This window comes from Sciurus vulgaris (assembly GCF_902686455.1).
Source record: "Sciurus vulgaris genome assembly, contig: HiC_scaffold_135_arrow_ctg1, whole genome shotgun sequence".
NCBI lineage: Eukaryota > Metazoa > Chordata > Mammalia > Rodentia > Sciuridae > Sciurus > Sciurus vulgaris.
The window spans coordinates 2,560-25,819 of NW_027632918.1; the positions used below are offsets into that span (position 1 = coordinate 2,560).

General features: G+C 42.4%; 1 protein-coding gene across 1 annotated transcript; it reads right to left on the reverse strand.

Moving 5' to 3' along the window:
• Positions 1 to 467: 467 nt before the first annotated feature.
• Positions 468 to 7,295, reverse strand: LOC306652156 (uncharacterized protein). The gene is made up of 4 exons (XM_079125194.1): positions 7,043 to 7,295; positions 6,554 to 6,760; positions 1,110 to 1,378; positions 468 to 884 (listed from the first exon to the last, which is right to left on the reverse strand). Exons 1-3 carry the CDS (start codon positions 7,165 to 7,167, stop codon positions 1,315 to 1,317), a joined length of 396 nt encoding a protein of 131 aa, XP_078981320.1. The 5' UTR covers positions 7,168 to 7,295; the 3' UTR covers positions 468 to 884; positions 1,110 to 1,314.
• Between the last annotated feature and the right edge of the window lie 15,965 nt (positions 7,296 to 23,260).

A 23,260-nucleotide genomic window follows, 5' to 3' on the forward strand; every position in this document is an offset into this window, starting at 1 on the left:
GGTCTCTTTGGAAGATGAAGCAACCACGATATGCTTCCAAGGGTAATTATGGAAATTAAGTCATCATTCAAAGTACCTAGACTATTGCCAGGCCCTTCAAGCACCAGGTAAGTGTTGCCAGTTAGGATCCTCATTGTATCCACATCTCACGTGGAAGAATAATCCCTTTCTACTCCAGAAAGGTACCCTGAGAAATATGACAACACATCCAAGACCCCGCAGGACAGAAGGCACAGGTAGCAGGTGAAGGACTGGCATTCTCCTGTGATGAATGGCATCCTGAATCAATGGCAGGTGAACAAACCCACTCCCTCCTCCCTGGAGGAGCTGAAGCCCTACACCTTCCTTTGCCCATGCTCCTTCACTACTAGGCCCCGAGAGGGCCCTGAGTGGCCTGAGGAGTTAATTTTGGTTTAAGACCCCCAATGTTAAAGGAAGTTGAATCATTAAGTATGTCACCGACCTGCCACCCCATCACCCCAGAGTGTGCAGCATGTTTCACACCAGCAGTGACGTGTGCCGACACAACAGCACAACCCACAATTCAGAAAGTTAACACTGGGACATTCCTACCCTCTGCTCCTCAGATCCCGCCAGTTTCCAAGTGCCTCACAAACCCGTCCTAAGGGGAACAAACACACTGCGACTCGGAAATGCATGGGATGTATCCACTTGTTCCTCCCGCTTGGCAGCAGGGCACTCTGTCACTGGATGGCCCTCATCATCGCAGGCTGACTGGGGCCTGCCCCACATCAGAGAGGACTAGGGCACATCCCCAGGAAAAGATCCAAATTCAAAACTGCATATATGGGGCCTCGGGCTGGGGATCAGTGGCACAGAACCTGTCTGGCATGTGGGAGGCACTGGGTTCCACCCTCAACACCCTATGAAAGTGAACCAATAAAATAAAGGTCTATTAACATCCAAAAAATTATTTTAAAAAAATGCTTGTATGGTTTCTACTGAACACAGGTTGCTTTTGCACCACTGTAGAAACAAAGGCACTAATTCAGTCCACAGGAGTTGAGAACTGCTTGTCTTGTGACTCTACCACATTGCACCTGTTCAGAATCACCCACTGCCTTGAACTGTTACTTCTCTTAACACACCTTTGATTTCCTTGAGCTTGACGGTTTCAAAGATTAGTGGCCAGTTCTTCAGCAGCAAATCCTAGTTTTGGCTTGCCTGAGCTGATTAGATTCAGGTTAAAGTCTCTGGCCAGCCTCACAGAAGGAATGCTATGCATCACATCCTCTCAGGTGGACACAATTTCAACTTGTTCCACTCCTGGTGTTGTTCACTTGGTCTCTTAAGTTAGTGGCTGCTTGGGCTCTGCACCATGAACTTATTCCTTTTTCCCTTGTAACTCACAAGCCTCCTACAGACAAATAATGTAGTTATGTAAATTTCCCATTCCTCAAACTTTGAATTTATTCACTTTTATTGGTATGGTCTCATCTTTCCTGCTTTTCTTCAGAGAGTAAGAATTCATTACTATTATTTACTCGGATGATTTAATTGTTCCAGGTTTGCAGGTAGGAATCCCTTTAAACTGGGTTCTGTGTCCTTTGGACATGTACTCATGTTTTTTCATAGTCTCTGCCACAAAAAAATATTCCAACATTGTCTCGTACTTTCCCTGCACCAGCCCTGAAATGGGACATTTTTCTCAGAAATTCTATTTCTTTTCAAGAGGATTGCTACACAAAAGCCACCTGGCATTCCAGTGGCTTGGGAGGCTGAGGCAGGAGGACTGTGAGTTCAACGACTGCCTCAGCAACTTAGCGAGGCGCTATGCAACTTAGCACAACAGTGGCTCAAAATAAAAAAATAAAATAAAATAAAAAGGGCTGGGGATGTGGATCAGTGGGTATGTGGCCCTAGGTTCCATCACTACTATAAAATAAAAATAAAAACCTGGTATCTGGAAGCTCATTGGTAACGGGGTCTGTGTGTATACATATGACTCATGTATTTGCACACAGGCATACACATCTCTTAATGCAATGTGTGTATGTGTACATAATCTACATACAGAAAAACTGAGTTCACATCAATGCCTCCTGCGACTCACTCCCTGTATTCATTCTTACTTCTTTCCTTGTTCACAGCTCTCTTCTGCAACAGAGAAGCCCAGCCTCCACCACCCTTGATATATTTACTTGCACATCAACCCTCTCTTGCTGCCAACCTCCACACCCAAGAGACACCTTGCTCACCCTGTGCAACCTCTTCCTAGATGACCAGCACCTACACCACCCTCACCTGCCCTACGGGATGACTTTCCCCAGCAGAAGGAAGGATGTGTGTTTTTACAGCAATTATTCTTTGGCTAGTACCCTGACCCTTTAAGGGTTTGGTATTTGGTGTCAGACGACGGAGCGCGGACAGGAAGTCTGTCCTGTATGCTGGATGGAGAGCTAACCCTTAATAAATAACCCACAGGCAGCTTAGCAGAGCTCAGTGGAAGATAACAGCAGGCTGGGGTAAGGGCACTTAAGGCTGTGTTTTCAAAAGACCGGTGAAATGCCATGTTTGTCTAGCAAAGATAAAAAATCCTGGTGGTGATACCGAGGAAGACTATAAAGCAGCCCATCCCAGGAGGCACTTCTCAGACATCTGTGACAGAACCCATGCAAACTTTGTAACAGCAGCCTGGGGGACTCTAGGTGACATGGAGAGAGAACAGGGAGGGTGTGCAGCACCTGGACAGCCACAGAGGGGTGCCGAGTTTTGAGGCAGAGTGAGGATTTCTCTCACATGCTTCTGGAAAGGTCTGGAGGTCTGTGTCAACCCGGACCCTTCAACTGGTGGGCAGGTGGGCAGGGCAGCAATCAAAAAGCCACAAGGGGACTTCCAGCTTCAGTTCCAGCATGCAAAGACCTTGGGAAGCACCCCTCCATAAATACAAGCAGAGGCCAAGCAGACTGCAAATCACAGGCTTTTCTTGGACTCATCGAAGAACTGAGGTCACAGGTCAAAACATAACCCCCAAAGCTAAAGCAGCACAGGTAATCCCAGGGACAGAGTTGGGACCTGCTCCCCCAGTGCTGCGGTCATGAACTGCAGGACACTTGAGTCCTGAGACTGACTGTGCAGGGGCCTGACTGAAAGAGAATAAGAAAGCCCTGGTGCTGTAATCTTAAAGAACCCCAAGGCAGCACAGGTGTTCTCACCAGAACCCCACCAGTTCCCACTGAAAGACCCCAGGGACACCTGCCCAGCTCTCTGGACAAGGGAAGAATAAGGCCATGCAGCATCCTCAGGGCCTCACCCCAGCTGAGGAAAGGCCTTCTCTGGCTCCTGTGTCCCCTCTGGCTTTCCTGTCCCCACAGGGGTAGGAGGAAGCAGCTAGAAAACACTTGGGAAGGTCACAGGCCAGGGTCACACGTCCACTGATGACTGAGATTGATTGATGATTCTAGGACCCTCCCCCTTGCCAACAGCAAAAGCTCCAGGATAAATGCGAGCACATGACAGCTCAAAGAGCAGGGAGGCTGGGAAGTTCTGAACCCAGGGACAGAGAAGAGACACAACCAGGGACATGGAGGAATGTGAGGCCTCTGGTACCTTCAGCTACAGGAAACTGCAAAGAGCCAAGTCCCAGCAGAGTAGCAAAACACACATGGAAGAAGATTTCCTCACTTGTTATTATTTATATACATGTATAAATAAGTTGTTTATATACCACAATAAGTTTTCTCTAAATGTATACAGAAAAACATACCAGTAGGCAAGAAAATACACATGATTAAAAGATAGGGCTGGGGAGATAGCTCAGTCAGTAGAGTGCTTGCCTTATAAGCACAAGGCTCTGGGTTTGATCCCCAGAACCCCGCCTCCAAAAAAAAGAGAAAAGATAAAGCATGCATCGAAATGACACACAGATATGACAGATCTTGGTACTTTGAGAGAACTTTTAAAATAAGTGTGATTTATAGGTGAAGGGCTCTAAAGAAAAAGGTATAGAGTATGGAAGACTAGGTCATGAAAGCAGACAGATGGAAACTCTAAGAAATGAAAAACAAAATAAATAGAAATAAACAAAAATGAAGATTGCCCTTCATGGCTCATCAGTAGATGGGACAGTCAAGAAAACAATCAGTGAACTTGAAGACAGATCAACAGAAACCTCCAAACCCACTGTAAAGCCAAGAGTGAGACAGAGACATAGGAAGTACACAATATCTGACTGCTGAGGATAATTCCCAAAGATAGAAGGAACCCAAACTGGAAAAACAGGAGTAGAGGAAAGCAATCATGTGAAGCAATAATGACCAAGAATTTTCCAAAATTAATGACACACTCCAGATCATAGATCCAAGAAGTACAGAGAACACCATGCAGAAAATTATAAAAAAAGGAAAAATATTTACAAATCTACACTGAGGTATATCATATTCAAATTGCAGAAACAAAAAGAAAATCTTTAAAGAAGAGGGGGTGTGAAGCAGACAGCCTAGCAAGAACACGGTAATTATAGCAGACTTCTCCAAGCATGCGATCAAGGGAGTTGAAATAAGGTGCTGAAAGAAATGATCACAAACCAATAAATCTAAATGAAATGAGGATTTTTTTTTGAGGGGGAGATACTTGGTATTGAATCTAGGGATGCTCTACCACTGAACCACATCCCTAGTTGTTTTATTGTTTGTTTAGAGAGAGGGATTCAACACATTGCTGAGGCTGACCTCAAAGATGTGATCCTACTGCCTCCTTCTACCAAATTGTAAGGATTACCAGCAAGGACCACCATACCAGGCTGAGTCCAGTGAAATTAACCTTCAAAATTGAAAAAGAAAGACTTTCTTAAAAAAGAACAGGAAATCCGTTTCCAGCAGACCTAACCATCAAATTCGTCAGAGAGAAAGAAAACACATAGGTCAGTAGCTCTGAGCTACGTAAAGAGAAGAAGTGTGTCTCAGGAAATGAATGAGGGTAGATTAAAATTTCTTATTTTTCCTATCCCTAAGTAATCTAAGAGAAATGTTTGAAGAGTTAACAAAAAATTTATTGAGTGATTACAATATGTAAATAAGTGAAATGGATGACAATGTCAGAAAAGATGAGACAGGATCTGGGAATACTAGTATATCTGCATTTCGACCAAGCATGGTGGTGCACACCTACAATCCCAGTGGCTCAGGAGGCTGAGGCAGGAGGATCATAAGTTTAAGGCCAGCCTCAGCAACTCTGAGACCTTGTCTCAAAATAGAGCTACAAATGGACTGGGGATATGGCACAGTGCTTAAGCGTCCCTGAGTTCAATCCCCAGCACACAAAAAAAAAAAAAAAATTAAAAGTCTACATTTCATGTGAAACAGCATAATATTTGAAGGTAGACACAGACTAATCTGGAAATTATGTTCCAAACCAGAAATATATACTACAAATTCTTTTCTACCTATTGTTGGCAAGCTAAGAGATAAATGGCATCACCAAGCATTCAACTGCTAAAGAAGTCAGGAAAAGAGGTTCAAAAGAAAAAGAACAGAACGAGGAATAGAAAAAAGTTACCAACCTGGTAGAGATTCATCTAACAATGCCAACAATCACTTTACATGTGAATGGCCTAAATACACCAACCAAAAACACCCAGGGATTTTCAGAATGGATTTAAGAAAAAAAAGAAGGAAGAAAAGAAAACCAAGGCCCACAAGGAACCCATGTCACAGTCACACAGAGGAAAAGGAAAGGGGTGGGGCTAGGGATGTAGCTCAGTGGCAGAGTGCTTGCCTAGTGTGCCCAACTCCCTGACTTCAATTGTTCACACCACAAAAATTCCACCAGCAAACAGGATCCACCAACATATAAAAGAATTTATACCTCGTGACCAAGTGGGACTCGCTCCAAGTATGCAACAATGGTCCAGCATTCGAAAATTCATCAATATAGAAGTAGGGGGGGATCACAAACTTATTCCAATTGATACACAAAGCATTTGACAAAAATGGAACACCCACCCATTCATGATTAAAGGAAAAAAACAGCAAACGAGGAATCAAGAACTTGTCTAACTTGATAATATCATTTACCTTCTCACCCCAAAACCCTACAATTAACATCATACTTACAGAGAAACACAACACTTTCCTGATAACCAGGAACAAGGTAAAGACAACTTCTCCTATCACTCCTATTCAACATCACACTGAAAGATCCAGCTAATATGCTAAGATGAAAAGAGGAAACAGAAGGTATACAGAGAGAGAAGGAAATAAAACTCTGTTCAAAGATGACATGCTTTTCATTAAAAAATAAAGGAAAGAATCAAGAAAAACTTCAGGAAATAAGAAGCATAGCAGAGCTGCAGGGCTGAATGCTCTGACATGACGACTGCTTTCCAACACTCCAGCAAAGGCCGGCTGTAACATGGGCCGGGTGGGGGGAGAGGGCGCGGAGTAGACACCACTGACAAGCCAGAGAAATGCAGAAGAAAGGAAAACAAACCCGAGGCAGGGCCATCCTGACCCCGCGTCTCCCAAGAAATTCCCACCTGCGACTCAGCCCCGGGCTGGGAGCTGAGGCCGGCCACCCGCCGCGAACTCCTTACCGCTGAGGCCGCCGCCTCCCTCGCCGAGCCCGCAGCACCGCCCTAGGATGAAGGAGCCGCTGCTCCTCCCGGTCACCCAGAGCTTCAGGGCGTCCTTCAGCAGCACCTCGTCGGGCTTGTTTCCCTTTCTTCTGGGGCCCCGCTTCACGTAGCCGAGGCCAAGGCCGCACGTGGCCCAGCTCGCTTGGGAGGAGGCGGCGGCAGCGGCTGCGCGGGAAACGCAGACCCACGGTGCCCAGCGGTCGCACTTCCGCAAGCGCAGCGGGAGGAGCGCTCCCCGCGAACCCCGCGCAGCCGCGCACCGGCCCGCCCCGCGCACCCCGCGCACCCCGCGCACCCCGCCCGGCCGCCCAGGCAGCGTCCGCAGCACCCCCTAGCCCCTCTCAGCCCCGCCGACTGCAGAGGCGCCTCCCGGATTTCCCGGCTGGGAGCGACGGGCGCGGCGGGAAGCGAGACCCCAGGCCCGGCCCACCCCCGCCACCCCCTTACCGGTGAGGTGACCGATCCCCTCGCTGTGCCCACGGCGCTGCTGTGGCAAGAAGTAGCTGCTGCTCCTCTGGGCCACCCTGAGCTTCAGGATTCTTCACTGGCACCTCCTCGGGCTTGAGCCACATCCCGGGCGATCCGGCTACACTGTGTGGAGCCACTTCATATCGCCCGGCCACCAGCAGCACCGGGCCCAGTTCGCTGGGCAGGAGGCGGGGGCAGCGGCAGCGCGGAACCGCACATTCGCAGGTGCCCAGCGCTCAGAGTTCTGGGAGCAGCGTGCGGCCCAGTCCCCGTCCCGCCCAGCCTCGCGGCGGCCCCGCCCCAGTCCGTCCCCACCCCGCCAACTCCCGCTGCGCTTGGGGGTGCGGGTTTGTGCATCCCAGCGGCCCGACTCAGGGTTCCCAAGTGGAGGAAGGAGGTCCAATCCCGCTGCCAGATCCCCTCCCTCCGATCCCCGCACAGATCGCAGGGAGCACCTGGGCAGCGGCATGAATCCAACCCCCCGGGTGGCAGCTCCTGGGAAAGAGCTCAGGATGGCGGGAGCCGCCCCATATGCCTCATTCCAAGAGGTGGAGGAAGGACCTGGGGAAGAGACATCTTGCTCTCCAAGCTGCGGGTTGACCAGCCCAGAGCCCTTTATCTCGGGAAGGACAGAATGCACTAATGCAAACCAGTAAAGCAAGTGTGTTTGGCTTTTAAAGAACATTTTGGAGATCTCCCAAAAATAGCATGAAAAATAAAAAACATTCATGTTCGGACTTGTTAGCACACTTTCTTAAAGATTTATTTTAATTCACACATCATACTTTTCCATATTTATGGGGCACTGAATGACATTCCACTACATTTATATGATGGGTAATGAGCCTATCAGGATAACTGGCATATCCATCACCTCAAACATCATTTCTTTGAAGGCACATTTGGGAAGCTCTCCCGAGTGAGCCATCTGAGCTGCCCGAAAGACGCTCATGAACATCAGCTCATATTCCTGAATGTGCTTCTGATGCAATCCATACACATTCACAAATACTTTCAGTATTATTCAGTTTTATCTGTCAGATATTCAATAGGAAAGAAGCATGGAAAGACAGGAGTTTGAAAATTAGTTGGGAGGGGATGGGAAGAGGAGCATGGGGTAGTATAGCCTGACTCCTCTCTTCCTACCCCCCAGGCTCCTGCCCATGTCTCCCATTACTCCAGTATGACAGAAGCTCATGGGAGGTCAGGATGCAGTTTTCAGAGGTCAGCCTTCCAGCACAGAGCAAGGTGGAGAGTGTTGGAGATGGTAGCTGGAGCAGGGGATGGAGAGCATCCAGCACAGGTGCTGACAACTTCCTGTTATCACTCCTTTGTGAAGGATCACCACCCTTTGATGGTATAATTGCATTTTGTCCCCCAAAGTCCATGTGTGGAAGTCCTCAACCCCAGTTCCTCAGAATGTGACCTAATTGAAATAGAGTCATTAAAGATGTAATTAGTTGAAAATGAGGTTATTAGGGTGGGTTTTAATTCCGTATGATAGGGGTTCTTACAAAAAGGGAACATTTGAAACAGCCCTACCTACAGGGAGAATAAAATGTGCAGATTGGAGATATGCCCAAGAGGTGACAAAAGCTAAGAGAAAGGCCTGGAGCAGTTCTTGCCTAGCACCCTCACAAAGAACCAACCTGGATCTGAGACGTCCAGCATGTTCCAATGCTGCTTCTGTGTTGAAACCTCTCGGTTTGTGGGACGTTTATAGGGCTGTCCTAGCAAAAGAATACAGATGCTTCCTGAATCCTGCTCACAGCTGTTCAGCAGCACATCAGTTCTAACATTCAGAGAAAGATTCTGTTTGCTGCCCGGCACTGGCTGATAGCACGAGGGACCACAGTTCCTCAATTTGGTGTTCTGGCTGGGTTTTGCAGGTGTCTGTGCCCGTATAGGGAACAGAAGGAATGGTAGTAGTCCATGCCATTTTGCAGCAGCAGGAAGATCCTGTTAGCACTGATGGCAGGAGGAGCGGTGGATGGAGGACGAGGCCTCAGGGTCCTTGCTGCTGTTCAGCATGATCGCTGTGGCAACAGTGAACATCACATAAGATTGTGTAGTTAGATGGCTGTTCCCGTGTGCTGTGGAAGTGTTACGGAGAAACAAGTGAACACGAACTATTAATTCTCATGTGAAGCTCACCAAATGGCAAAATTCAAAGAATCCCTTGTCTTCATAATTGCAGGACACACAAGGTCTTCTTCAGATCCTACAGAAAATTGTTGCAAGGGGGACATGCTGAACCTCAGCAGTTCCTCTGCAAAGATGGGGACCCTGATGGGGAAGTAGGACCTTAGATTTGTGAAGAGACCATTTGGTCAGATGCAGACAAAGCTGAACTGTCAAATCTCAGCTTTCTTTGCCTACAAGGTAACTTCTCCTTGCCACTGGAGGAAATTTCCCTTTATTACAGGAAACCCTCATGTGGCTTTACCAGGGACTTTGCGTGAATGCCTTTTCTCCAGACCTTCCCCAGATGCACCTCACTGACTCCAGGAGCAGCATAAGAGAACTCCCAGCAAAGCCCAGCAGCAGGATTGAAGGTAGCCAGGGGATGGGGAAGTAGAAATAGATCATATCCTGAGCCACTTGGATCTTGCCCACATATGTATATTGGGAATCAGCTGAGGATCAGGTAGGGGAGTAGGGTGAAGTGTAAGATTGGATTTAGCCATGATTTAATATATTACATATTGGAGTGGTAAAAATATTTTGGAAAATGTGGTTTGAATATACTGTGAATACAATGAAAACCACTCAACACTTTAAACTCTACTTGGAGAAAGCTGATAGCTTTGGAAACGTTTATTGTTCATAGCAATACCTTGGGCCCATATAGATACCCCTGATATGATTAGAAAATTAATATCCTTGAATTACTATGATTTTATATGTAAAATTTATGTAAACTATAAAACAGTGTTACAGAAATGAAATAACTATTATAATAAATGTCTTCTAATATTCATATTTATGCCTATATATCTGTTCTTCATATTCTCCTTTGAATTCATCTGAACATATTACTGGTTTCCTAATCAATGAAGAATTTGAGAAAATCAATCACCCTGTTTGCTTCTTTTTGTTTCTTTTCTTTTCTTTTTTTTTTTTTTTTTTTTTGGTGCTGTGGATCAAACCCAGGGCCCTTGTGCTTACAAGGCAAGCACTCTACTGACTGAGCTATCTCCCAGACCCCATGTTTGCTTTCTATTTAATGACAGCCATACTTTCAACTCTTTGAAAATCACACCTAAACAGTTATAAGGGGCACAGTGTTAACAGGATGCTGAAATTTTTTCATTGCAGTTGGCAGACGGAAAAAGAAGAGAGAAGTCTAAAGGAAAGGACCTTCAAAGATACTTTTCCCCTCCTACCCTGGACACAGATGCTCCACTGAACTTATAACCTGTGGCAAGAAAAGATCATAGTCCCTCAACCTGGAGCCTTTGGTGAAGCACATCTGGAGGGGCAGGCATGGTTAGGACACATCTGTCCCTGTGGCCATTTGAGAACCATCACAGGGGCAAGGGACACAGCATGCTGACTTTATGGTGATGAGCAGTCAGAGATGAAAGCACACCACTGTTCAAAACCATGGCACATGCTTGCAATCACATCTATTCAGGAGGCTGAAGCTGGAGTATCGTACATTCAAGGCCAGCCACAGCAACTCAGTGAGACCCTATCTCAAAATAAAAATTAAAAAGTATTGGGGAATGTAGCCCAGTGGTAACGAACTGGTCTCTAACATGTGCAAAGGCCTGGGTTCAATCCTCAGCACCACAGAAGAAAACAAAACCAAACCAGAACTTTATAACCACCATGGGTTTCTGGAACCATGAACTGGGCTGGTGAGGACTAGCTGAAATGACCATGGGTTTGGTGAGAATCCTCAAAAATCTCTTTTCAGAGGATCTCAAAGGCTCCAAACACAAAGTAATTATAAAGATGGTGGCTCTTGCCCGTAATCACAGCAACTCAGGAAGTTCAGGCAGGAGGATCAAAAGTTTGAGGCTATCCTTACCAACATAGTGAGACCTTGTCTCAAAAAAAGACCCTGTTGGGGGCTGGGGATATAGCTCAGTTGGTAGAGTGCTTGCCTTCCAAGGACAAGGTACTGGGTTCAATTCCCAGCTCTGCAATAAAAGACGGTTGAGGATGTGGCTTATCGGCTAAGTGTCTCTGGGCTCAATCCTTGTACCAAAAAAAAAAAAAAAAAAAGAAAAAAAAAGAAAGAAAGAAAAAGATGGAAGCATTTATTACCTCAATTTGATCCATACCTACCGTACACCTGTATTAAAATATCATATCACATAATATGTACAATTATTACTTGTTCATTAAAATTGATTTAAAATGTTTAAGGAGATTTGATCATTCACAAACTGTGTGTGTGAATCAAATTATAATACTCTACCCTATACATTTGTACAGTGAAAATGTTTTCAAATAAATAAGAAAAAATACTAATTATGAAAATGAAGGGGAAAAGTGTGTTTCTCATAGAAAGGAGGTACAGCGCACTACAATGCTATCTGTGTGATGTTGCTTGTATTCAAGAGTGGCACTGGGTTGGGACCCCTCTCCTGGACCCACGGCCCTGGCTCAGGTCCCCACCATCAGCTGGGCTTGTCCATTCCAGTCCCCTCTACACATCATCTCCTGCTCCTTGCCCTTCTTCACATTGACAAAGCAGGAAAAATGAAAAGGAGCTAGAAATGGGTGAGAAAAACTGAGTATTCTGAGAATGGCAGACCGAAGGCAAGAAGGAAATTGTAAGACCCTTCCAATTTCTGTTCCTAAGTAAAGCTCTTCAGTTCTTACTAAAACTGCCACTTGTCTTATCTGCAGACTTTCAGCTTCCATTCATTTCAAATGAGTCACTAAGTGAAGTTGTTTTCAGTTTTCTATTGATTTAACTTCTTGTTTTGATTTGTGTTGAGCCAGGGCCTCACTAAATTCTGAGGCTGGATTTGGACTTGGGATCCTCCTTCGTCAGTCTCCCAATTTGCTGCGATTACAGGTGTGCACCACTGGGCCCAGCTTGATTTAACATTTTTAAACTTTACAGTAATGTATGCTTTAGAAAAGACTGATTTTCTTTACAAAACAACTTTCAAAGTCTCCTGTTGGTTTGACTTTTGCTCACATTTCCAGTTTTATTACTTCTCCAAATCCTCACTTTGTGTTTCCCCTTATGTACTAAGTGCTCTGAAGGGAAGCCCAGGTCCCAGGGTAAGGGTTCTCTTCCTGTCCCTGTTTCTACAGTCATGTGCCCCAGGGAAGGCACTTTACCACAAAGTCACCCCTGTATTCTCATATTCTGCCACCGTGCCTTTCATGCCATGGGCACCAAATCAGTCACAAGCAGCCCAGGAGTAGGCTGACAAGTTTTTCAGGATTAGTAAAGCCAAGAATCAGTCGCTGAGTGCATTGAACAGGCTGGCACTGTGAGACATTTCTAGGACTGAGAAAAGAATCAATCCAGGTTCCTGGCATCCCATGTTACTAGGGGAATATTCCCCAAAGGCAGAAGAACTATGCACTGAGCAAGTGCTTGTTGTATTTTACAAAGACATCTCATTTTCTTGGTGATAAACTTGGAAGGAAATCAAAATTGGTCCCATTTTATAAATGAGAAAACTCAGGCACCTTAGAAATGTTGAGTTAGCTAGCCAATAACTCACATGGGGCAGCAGAGCAGCATTTCTTGCTGAGCTTTTCTGAGTCCCAAACCAAACTTTTTCTGTGGACACATGCTTTAAGTTGATTTCAGTCTATTCATGGAAACAGACTGGAATCACAGTTACTTCTCTTAGCATTACTTCCAATAAAGTTGAGGGTCACCACCACCACCACCAACAACAACAACAACATCATCTGGAGTCAAACAACATGGACTTCAAAAAGACTGAATTTAAAATTCTGCTTTCCCTGGTCCCCACTTGTGCAACCACAAGCAAGTCTCTGAACCTCCAATCATTTCAGTTTCCTCACTGATATGTATGTCTCACTGAGAGCTAACCTAGGCCCTACATGTGCTAGTGACTTGTCCTATGTACATCTAGTACATAGTAGCTGTTATACTCACCTCTGGGTAATTCCAGTGGTAAACCTGGTTATGCCTGTGACATGTCTCCCTCCGACCGGCAATTCTGAAATAACATTGGTATCATGAGGACTGAAGGACTTGCCCTGGCATCTCCGAAGCACAGGAAGAGAAAAGCACCCAGGAAAGGAGGACAGTGAGTCATAAAAGATGACCTAGAGTGCTTTGGATGTGAGAAGTCCATCAAAATCTTTGGGGACATGTAAGATCTGGACAGTAGTTAAGTCCTCATGTTGGATAGTAACAGCAGGGTGGGAGCACACATAAGTGAGAGCAATCATACCATGAGGCAGGCTGGGGATGCAGCTCTGTGGTACAGTACTTGCCTAATGCATGCAAGGTCTGGGTTCCATCCCCAGTCCCACATAACAAACAAAACCCATAGGCTCAGACACTGAGAAAGGAAACCAGAGGAAGCAGGAGGGACTGAGCTTCTGTTTCAAAATAATGCTCTCTCTTAACTAAATTAGGGTACCAGGAGATCTACCTTAATTGCCTCCCAGGAGAATTGCAAGTGACCTAATTTCTAAAGCTTAGAGTAATAATATTTCCAGGGTGGATGCCTAAATTTTGAGGAAGAGGAGTTTTCATTTTTTTAACTGACTTTGCAGTGGGGAAGGGAAGCAGGGATAGTAGGGTGAGAGAGGTCAGATAGATCTTGCTCCTGAGGGCTTTCTGGTTTCCTGTTATTCAAAGTACTCAGCATACTAACACAGCTTACTTTGGGATTCATTTTCTGAGCCCTAACATCCATAATGAAAGTGTTATGGGGCGCAACTTAAGAACAGAGTGATCACCACTGAGAAGTGCAAATTTGAGAGTCTTTATTAAGCTGGCCAGCTGTCTGTCTCACACAATGCCCCAAAAAATAGCTATTGGGAGAACAGCCCCGACCACAGGGTTGTAGGGGTTCTTATACCAAAAATTACATTAATCATAAGTGTCTGTTGCTATGATTCAAAATTACAAACTAACAACATGAGATCATCAACAGAGGGGGAAGTGGGTCAAAATGACCCTTACCTAGGTACAAACTAAAGAATGGTTGCTAACATCCACACAATCAGTGTTCACATGGTACGTTGTTTAGGAGCAATAGAAATCAAAAGAGAGCAATTGGTTACTACATACGAAATGCCATTGTATATTATTAAACATGTCACACCAAGTAACTGGTGATGGGCACAGAGGCGGGGTATTCCCATGGGAGAAGCTTATTTCCTACATGACATAGAGTCTCAGAGCAAAATGGAGTCTGTTTAGTCATTTCCCTTAGAGTCTGACCTATAACATTCTCATGGAGACAGATCTGTCAGCCCATCACAGAAAGACTATATGGGAACTTTTCAAAAAAGAAAAGAGAATTATCCAGAAGGCTCACCTCTTTCCCCACATAGGAACTCTCTGCTGCCTCCCAAATGGACCTAAAAACAGGCCTCGCTGGGTTTCCCCACTGGGTGGATTACCATTGTGTCATGTCCTTTTTACAATCACATTCCAATACACCTGTCGATGCTCATTGAACCTAAGGGTAAAAATGGGTTTCTGGATCTTTAGCTGAAGACTTCTGTGTAATACAAAACTTTGAGTAAAGTTTGTCATGCATTTCTTTTGTTCACCTATCTTTTGTTATTGAAATGTCAGTCATTAACCCCATAAAGCATCAGGATGGATCACAACTTCCTGACTTTCTATAAGAATGTGTACATAATCGACCACTTAGCAGAAGTGGAGAAGCATTATCGTTTTGCTGTGAGGTGTCTCCCAAAAGTTCACATGTGAGACAATGCAAGAAAGTTCAGAGGAGAAATGATTGGCTTGTAAGGGTCTTAACTCAATCAGTGATTTAATCCCCTGTCAGGGATTAGCTGAGTGGTAAATGAAGTGGTAGGGTATGGTTGGAGGAGGTGGGAATTGGGGTGTGGTTTTGGTTATATATTTGTATTTGGCAAGTGGAGTCTAATTCTGCTTGGACTGGTTCTCTCTGCCATACTCTTCTGACATGATGTTCTACCTGAGCTAGAGTCCTGAGGAAAAGAGCTGACCTTGTATGGACTAAGACCTCTGAAACCCTCAAATAAACTTTTCATCCTCTACAATTGCTCTGGCCACATCATTTAGTTTCTGTAGTGCAAAAGCTGACTAAAACAAGAGGTCTTCCCCAAAAGTTGAAATGAATATACAGCATTTATAATAATAATAATATAATGTTATTATTAGTAGTAGTAATAATATAGCTTCTGAAGTCACACTGAGTTTTAACCTTAGTTCTGTTTTCAAGCTTTGTGGCTTTAAGCAAGCTACACTACCTCTCTAAATTTAATTGTCCCACACTGCCTAGATTTTTTCTAATAATTATACTCAACCAAATAATTCACTTGGAGCTCATAGCACAGAGCCTAGAAAACATTACATGCTCAAGAAATATTATTTTTTAAATCAAGTGTGGTGACACACACCTGTAATCCCAGCAACTCAGAGGAGTCTGAGGCTTCCGAGGTCCCAGCTGACATGGGTATCTCAGTGAGACCCTGTCTCAGGATAAAAGATAAAAATGACTAGGTCTATAGCTGAGTAGTAGAATTCCCATGGTTCCATCCCTGGGACTACACACAAAAATGGCATATTTTTCATCAAAACCAAGATTCTTTTATCAGATTTTGCCAGTCTCAATAGTGTCCATCTCTTCCCTTTTTCTATTCTCAACTCCATTTTGTTTCTTACCTGAACTCAGAACTGTGGTTTGTCCTTCCAAATGTGCCTCAATTGGTAGGCCAATCAGAATCACTCGTGATTATTCATCTCAAACCCTAAAATCCAGTAGGACTTGGAAGGATGTGTTTCAAGCCCTGAAGGAAAATAGCTGTTGACCAAGATTGCTACATTTAGCAAAGCTATCTTCAGATTTGAAGATGAAATAAAACCTTCCAAGATAAGCAGAAACCGAAAGAATTCATGAATGATACTGAAGAAATAGTACACACAGAAGAAACCAAAACCAAACTCCAGAGCTCACAAATGGACAAATCTCATTTGAAGGGTAGCTAAGCAAATGAGAAACAGGACCAAGTTAAACATAATCAAAATGGCACAAATTAATAATCTTCTCTGTTTAATCATAAATATAAATGTTATCAATCCTTCAGTTAAGAGACATAGGTTGACAAAATGGATTAAAAATATATTTTTTAATCCATTATAACTATAATGGATTAAACTATATTTTGTTTGCACAAAATTACCTCACAGGTATGAACATCATAAGGCTCAAAGTGAAAGAATGGAAATTGATAGGCCAATCAAGTGGAGCCCCGAACAAGCAGGAATAGCTACTCATGGAGCCTCCAAAGAAGCAGGAATACTGATTCTCATATCCAGAAAAGAGAACTCCAAGCCAAAATTAATTAGAAGAGACAAAGAAGGTCACTTCATGAAGATAAAGGGAACAATCCAACACGAAGATATAACAATAGTAAATATTTATGCCCCAAATGTTGGTGTATTTAAACACATAAAGAAGACCCTATGGAACATAAAGAAGAATGAGACCTCATTACAATATTGGGTGATTTCAACAAAATCCTGCTTTAATAGGTAGGTCATTGAGACAGAAACTCAGGAAAGAACCCTCAGACTCAAAAGTTATAACTCAAATGGACTGAACAGACATCTATGGAATATTTTATCCAACAACAGCTGAATTCACTTTCTTCTCAGATGCTCATGGAAACCTCTCCAAAACCAGACATATTTTAGTCTACAAAGTAACTCTTAGTAAATACAGAAGAACTGATGCAATTTCTAGTATTCCATCAGATAATGCAATGAAATTAGAGATCAACACCCCAAAAAACTACAAAATCTATAAAAACACATGAAGATTGAACAATACACTTTGAATAGTGAATGGGAAACAGAGGAAATCAGTGGAAATTTTTTTAGAATTAGAATCAAACAGTAATAATGATATAACATTCCAGAACTTCTAGGACCCAAGGAAGGTGGTCCTAAGAGGAAAATGTATATCTATGAGAGCCAACATAAAAAAAATTTGAAGATCCCAATAAGGATCTCAAGGTTCAAGGAAAACAACAACATACCAATTAAAAACCCAGTAGAAGGATGTAATTAAAATCAGAGCCCAAAATCAATGAAATTGTAAAGAAGTAAATGAAATACAGAGTGGTTTCTCTGCACAGAAAACTATAAATCCTTAGCCAAATAAAAAGATGGAGAGAGAGAGAGAGAGAGAGAGGAGAGAGAGAGAGAGAGAGAGAGAGAGAGAGAGAGAGAGAGAGAGAGAGAAATAAAGAAAGAAGAGATGAAAAAGAAGAAATCACCACAGACATCACAGGAATCCAGAGAATCACTAGCAACTACTTTGAAAATTTTACTCTAGTAAGTGGGAAAACCTAGAAGTAAATACATTTGTAGTCATATATAACCTGCCAAAATTCAATGAAGAGAACATAGGAAAACCTAAGCAGACCAGTAACTAGCAATGAGATAGAAGCAGTAATAAAAGCCTAACAAAGAAAAACCCAGGTCTAGATGGATTTTCTGTTAAATTCTTCCAGGACACATCAAGGAATGAAAACTATAGATCAAGGTCCTGATGGAATTAGATGTCAAAATTCTCAATAAAATTGTAGCAAACATATTCAATGACATATGAAGAAGATTGAATATCATGACCAAATTGGTTTCATTCTGAGGATGTAAGGATGGTTTATCATATAAATATCCAGAAATATATGACAGAGGATTAGTATTCAGAATATATAAAGAACTCCAAAATTTACCACCAAATAACTAAATAACACAATCAATAAATGGGCAAATGAGCTAAACAGATACTTCTCAAAATTAGAAATACAAATGGCCAAAAAATATATATAAAAGCTCAATATCTTTAGCAATTAATTTGATTAGATTTGATTTGCCATTTGCAAATCAAATCCACACTGTGATTTCATCAAGCATACCAACAAAAATAAATGCTGGAGAGGATGTAGGGGAAAGGAACACTTCTATCCTGTTGATGCAAATGTTAATTAGTATAATTGCTGTGGAAATCAGTGGGATTTACTCAAAAGACTAAGAATGAAGCCACTATGTGACCTAGCTAAAGGACCCCTTGATTATATATTCTAAGGAGCAGCACACTTTTCATTACACACATGCCAAGTTTATAGAAGCACAGTTCATGATAACCAAATTATGGAATAAGCTGATGTATCCATCAATGATAAGTAGATAAAGAAAATGTGGTGTATATACACAGTGGAGATTTATTTAGCAGTAAAGAAGAATGAAATTGTGTCACTTGCAGGAAAATGAATAGAAGTTGAAAGCCTTGTTAAGTTAAGTAAACCAGACTCAGGAAATAAAGGGTCATATGTTTTGTCTCATATGTAGGAGCTAGAGAAAAAAAAAAAAAAGGAAATGAAAAATACAGAGGCAGGGGATCTCAAGAGAGAGGAAGGAGACTAGTCGAATAGAAGTCAGGGCCCAGGGAAAGGGATAGGGGAGGGAAAAGGGAAATACCGGAGAACAATATTGACCAAATTACATTGTTATATCATGTGCATGTAAGAGTATGTAACAATGAATGCCACCAAAATTCATAATTATAATTCACCAATAAAAATAGGGGAAGCCAAACTCACAAAGTTGAGGGCAAAAACAAAACCAAGATTGCCCTCAACAACAAAGCTGACTCAATGGCCATGCTGGACACTCATTCCTTTATCATTTTCTAGGCCCACTTTGTGAAACAATCAAGTTGCACAGAATCTTCCATGTCCCCTGCTTTTCAGTTATTAAGACTTTTTAAAACTTATGCTGTTGAGCACATGACTGTCTTCTATTTTCAGAGGGAAACTTGCTGCCTCTTTGTAGCCTTTTCATTTCTCACTTATTGACTCTCCAAACCACGTCCAGTGGGGACTAGGAAGTCTGATGCAATCCTACTGTCTGTCCGAAGTTGAGGTGGACCTTAGTGGGACTTGCTGGAAACTGTCCTTAGTACCTCTTTTCCTAAGTGGATCCACTCTTTCTCTTGGGGGTGTCCTCATTTTCTCTTGCTCTATCCCTTCTAAAACACTTCTTTCTTTCACTAAGTCTCCTGTTCCCTGGATTGTTCTCAAGCAAAAACATAAGATTCTGGGCCTGGAACATCCATGTCTGCTTGGCTCTGGCTCCACCTGCTGGTCTCCTCCGCAACACAAACTGTACAATCTTGCAAGCTGAGCAGATTCTGGCTGCAAGGGAATATTGTACAAGCCCCAGGTCAGGAAGAAAGAAGTACAACAACACAGGCATAGCAACATGGTGTCAGGTTGTTCCTGCCTAGAGAGCCAAAGTCTGCCCAATACTCGGGGCTGTATGAGGGGCGGAATGTGAGGCAGAGGGGATTTGAGTGGCATTTGTCAAGAGTTGAGAGTTTGAGACTTTATCTTATTCACAAGTTAAACAAGACTGCCATCATCTCTTGGATGCTAGCAGAAGACATCAGATTTTGAGACAAAGAATTATTTAATTCATAAACATAGCAGTAATCAGGGTAAGAGTATTTCCCTTCTAGAGACATATGCTTCTCCCAAACTGAACCAGGAGGACATACACGATTTAAGCAGATCAATATCAAGCAATGAAATAGAAGAAGCCATTACAAATCTACCTTCCAAGAAAAGCCCAGGACCAGACAGATTCTCAGCCGAGTTCTACAAGACCTTCAAAGAAGAACTCATTCCAATACTTCTCAAAGTATTCCAGGAAATAGAAAAAGAGGGTACCCTACAAAACTTATTCTATGAAGCTAATATCAACCTCATACCCAAATCAGGAAAACACACATCAAGGAAAGAAAATTTTAGACCAATATCCTTGATGAGTATAGATGCAAAGATCCTTAATCAAACATTGGCAAACCTTATCCAAAAACATATTAAGAAAATCATGGACCACGATCAAGTGGGGTTTATCCCTGGAATGCAAGGATGTTTTAACAACCATAATTAATGGAGAAAAACTGAAACCATTCCCTTTAAAAATGGGAACAAAACACGGATGTGCTCTTTCAACACTTCTATTCAACATTGTCCTCTAAACTCTAGCCGGAGCAATTAGGCAGACTAAAGAAATTAAAGGGATATGGATAGGAAAAGAGGAACTTAAGCTGTCACTATTTGGGGATGACATGATTCTATATTTAGAGGATCCACAAAACAACACCAGAAAACTTCTAGACCTCACCAATGAATTCAGCAAAATAGCAGGCTATAAAATCAACATGCATAAATCTAAAGCATTTTTATAGGCAAGCGACGAAACAGCTGAAAGGGAAATGAGGAAAACAACTCCATTTGCAATAGCCTCAAAAAAAAAATAAAATACTTGGGCATCAATCTAACAAAAGAGGTGAAAGACCTCTACAATGAGAACTACAAAACATTGAAGAAAGAAATTAAGTAAGACCTTAGAAGATGGAAAGATTGTCAAAATGGCCATACTACCAAAGTTGCTATACAGATTCAATGCAATTCCAATTAAAATCCCAATGACATGCCTTATAGAAATAGAGCAAGCAATCATGAAATTCATCTGGAAGAATAAGAAACCCAGAATAGCTAAAGCAACCCTTAGCACGAAGAGCAAAGCAGGGGGTATCACAATACCAGAACTTCAACTATACTACAAAGCAATAGTAACAGAAACAGCATGGTATTGGCACCAAAATAGACTGGTAGATCAATGGTACAGAATAGAGGACATGGACACAAACCCAAATAAATACAATTTTCTAATACCAGACAAATGTGCCAAAAATATGCAATGGAGAAAAGATAGCCTCTTCAACAAATGGTGCTGGGAAAACTGGAAATCCATATGCAACAGAATGAAACTAAACCCATATCTCTCACCCTGCACAAAAATCAACTCACAATGGATCAAGGACCTTGAAATCAGACCAGAGACCCTGCATCTTATAGAAGAAAAATAGGTCCAAATCTTCACCTTGTTGGCTTAGGATCATACTTTCTTAACAGAACTGCCACAGCACAAGAAATAAAAGCAAGAATCAATAACTGGGATAGATTAAAACTAAATAGCTTTCTCTCAGCAAAGGAAACTATCAGCAAGGCGAAGAGAGAGCCTGCAGAGTGGGAGAATATCTTTGCCTCTCATACTTCAGATAGAGCACTAATTTCCAGAATATATAAAGGACTCAAAAAACTCTACACCAAGAATACAAATAACCCAATCAACAAATAGGCTAAGGATATGAACAGACACTTCACACAAGAAGATCTACAAGCAATCAACAGATATATGAAAAATTGTTCACCATCTTTAGTAATAAGAGAAATGCAAGTCAAAACTACCCTAAGATTCCATCTCACCCCAATTAGAATGGCGATTATCAAGAATACAAGCAACAATAGGTGTTGGAGAGGATGTGGGGAAAAAGGTACACTCATACGTTGCTGGTGGGGCTGCAAATTAGTGCAGCCACTCTGGAAAGCAGTGTGGAGATTCCTTAGAAAACTTGGAATGGACCTACCATTTTACCCAGCTATTCCACTCCTCGGCCTATACCCAAAGGACTTAAAATCAGCATACTACAGAGATACAGCCACATCAATGTTCATAGCTGCTCAATTCACAATAGCCAGACTGTGGAACCAACCTAGATGCCCTTCAATTGATGAATGGATAAAGAAACTGTGGTATATATATACAATGGAATATTAATCAGCTATAAAGAATAATAAAATTATGGCATTTGCAGGCAAATGGATGAAATTGGAGAATAACATGTTAAATGAGATAAGCCAATCTCAAAAATCCAAAAGACAAATAATCTCACTGATAAGTGTATGATGACACGTAATGGGGGGTGGGAGGGGGACAAGAACGGAGGAAGGAAGGACTATATAGAGGGAAAAGAGAGGTGGGAGGGGTGGGGGGAAGGAAAAAATAATGGAATGAATCAAACATCATTACTCTATGTAAATGTATGAATATTCAAATGGTATGCTGTTACTCCATGTACAAAGAGAAACAACATGTATCCCATTTGTTTACAATAAAAATAAATTTATAAAAAAGAAAAAAAATATGAAAGAATATCTACATTCCATTCATTCCCTTTGTATGTATGAGCAGCATAGGTCCCTGTGGTCACTTACATAAAATGACTATGAATAAAGGTTGTAGCCCAGAAGTACAGGAAGACTATTGTATCTTTAGAGTCCATCTGAATATATTTCATGTGTGTTATGACGCCCCCAGTGTCCTGATGTTTTCAGTGGTTGTCATTCCCCAAATAGCTTACTTGGTACAATATCTGAGACACACAAGTGTGCAATAATTCACAGACAGCATGAGCAAATGAGTGCATAGACTATGAAATGCCTTTCATCTGCTGTTTCACAGCCTGAGTTAGTCCCCGTGAAACTAGTTTAAAATAACACATTTATTTTGTAAAGGAATGCAAATGTTTGAGCTGCCAATAAATGTGAATCTCAGGATGCAGACTTTTAGCACCCTTTATTCAACTCATTCCTAGAGAAAGATTCATAAGATGTGAGATGACTTGGTTAGGACGACCACTGCATGATTAGGTAGCCAGCTCAGCTCTTCCTACTGCCGTTTTTTGCACCCATGTGGTATAACTTCTGTATATCTTAAAAAGATAATGTCTATGAAGAGTGAGGGAGAATGGGGGGGATGTCAGTAGAAAGGCAAGAATTCTCTGTCATATAGACTTAACATGAGGCTGTATCACCCATTTCACCTAAATCACCAGCCAATGAGTAAAGAAGCAAGATCAGTTAAAATAAGAATTTAAAGGCCAGCCTAATCAGGAATCAGCTGCACTCAGTTATGTAATGATAGTAGTTCCCTCCTAACAGGACTGTGGTGTGGGTTAAATTGGAGCAAGCAAATGAGCTATAAGTGACTAATAATATTTATCATTCATGATTTTTTAACTGAAACTATGAACAAGATTCAGTTTGGGTGAAGTTTAAGTTGCTGTAAAATTTGGAGATACAATCCGACATGAAAAT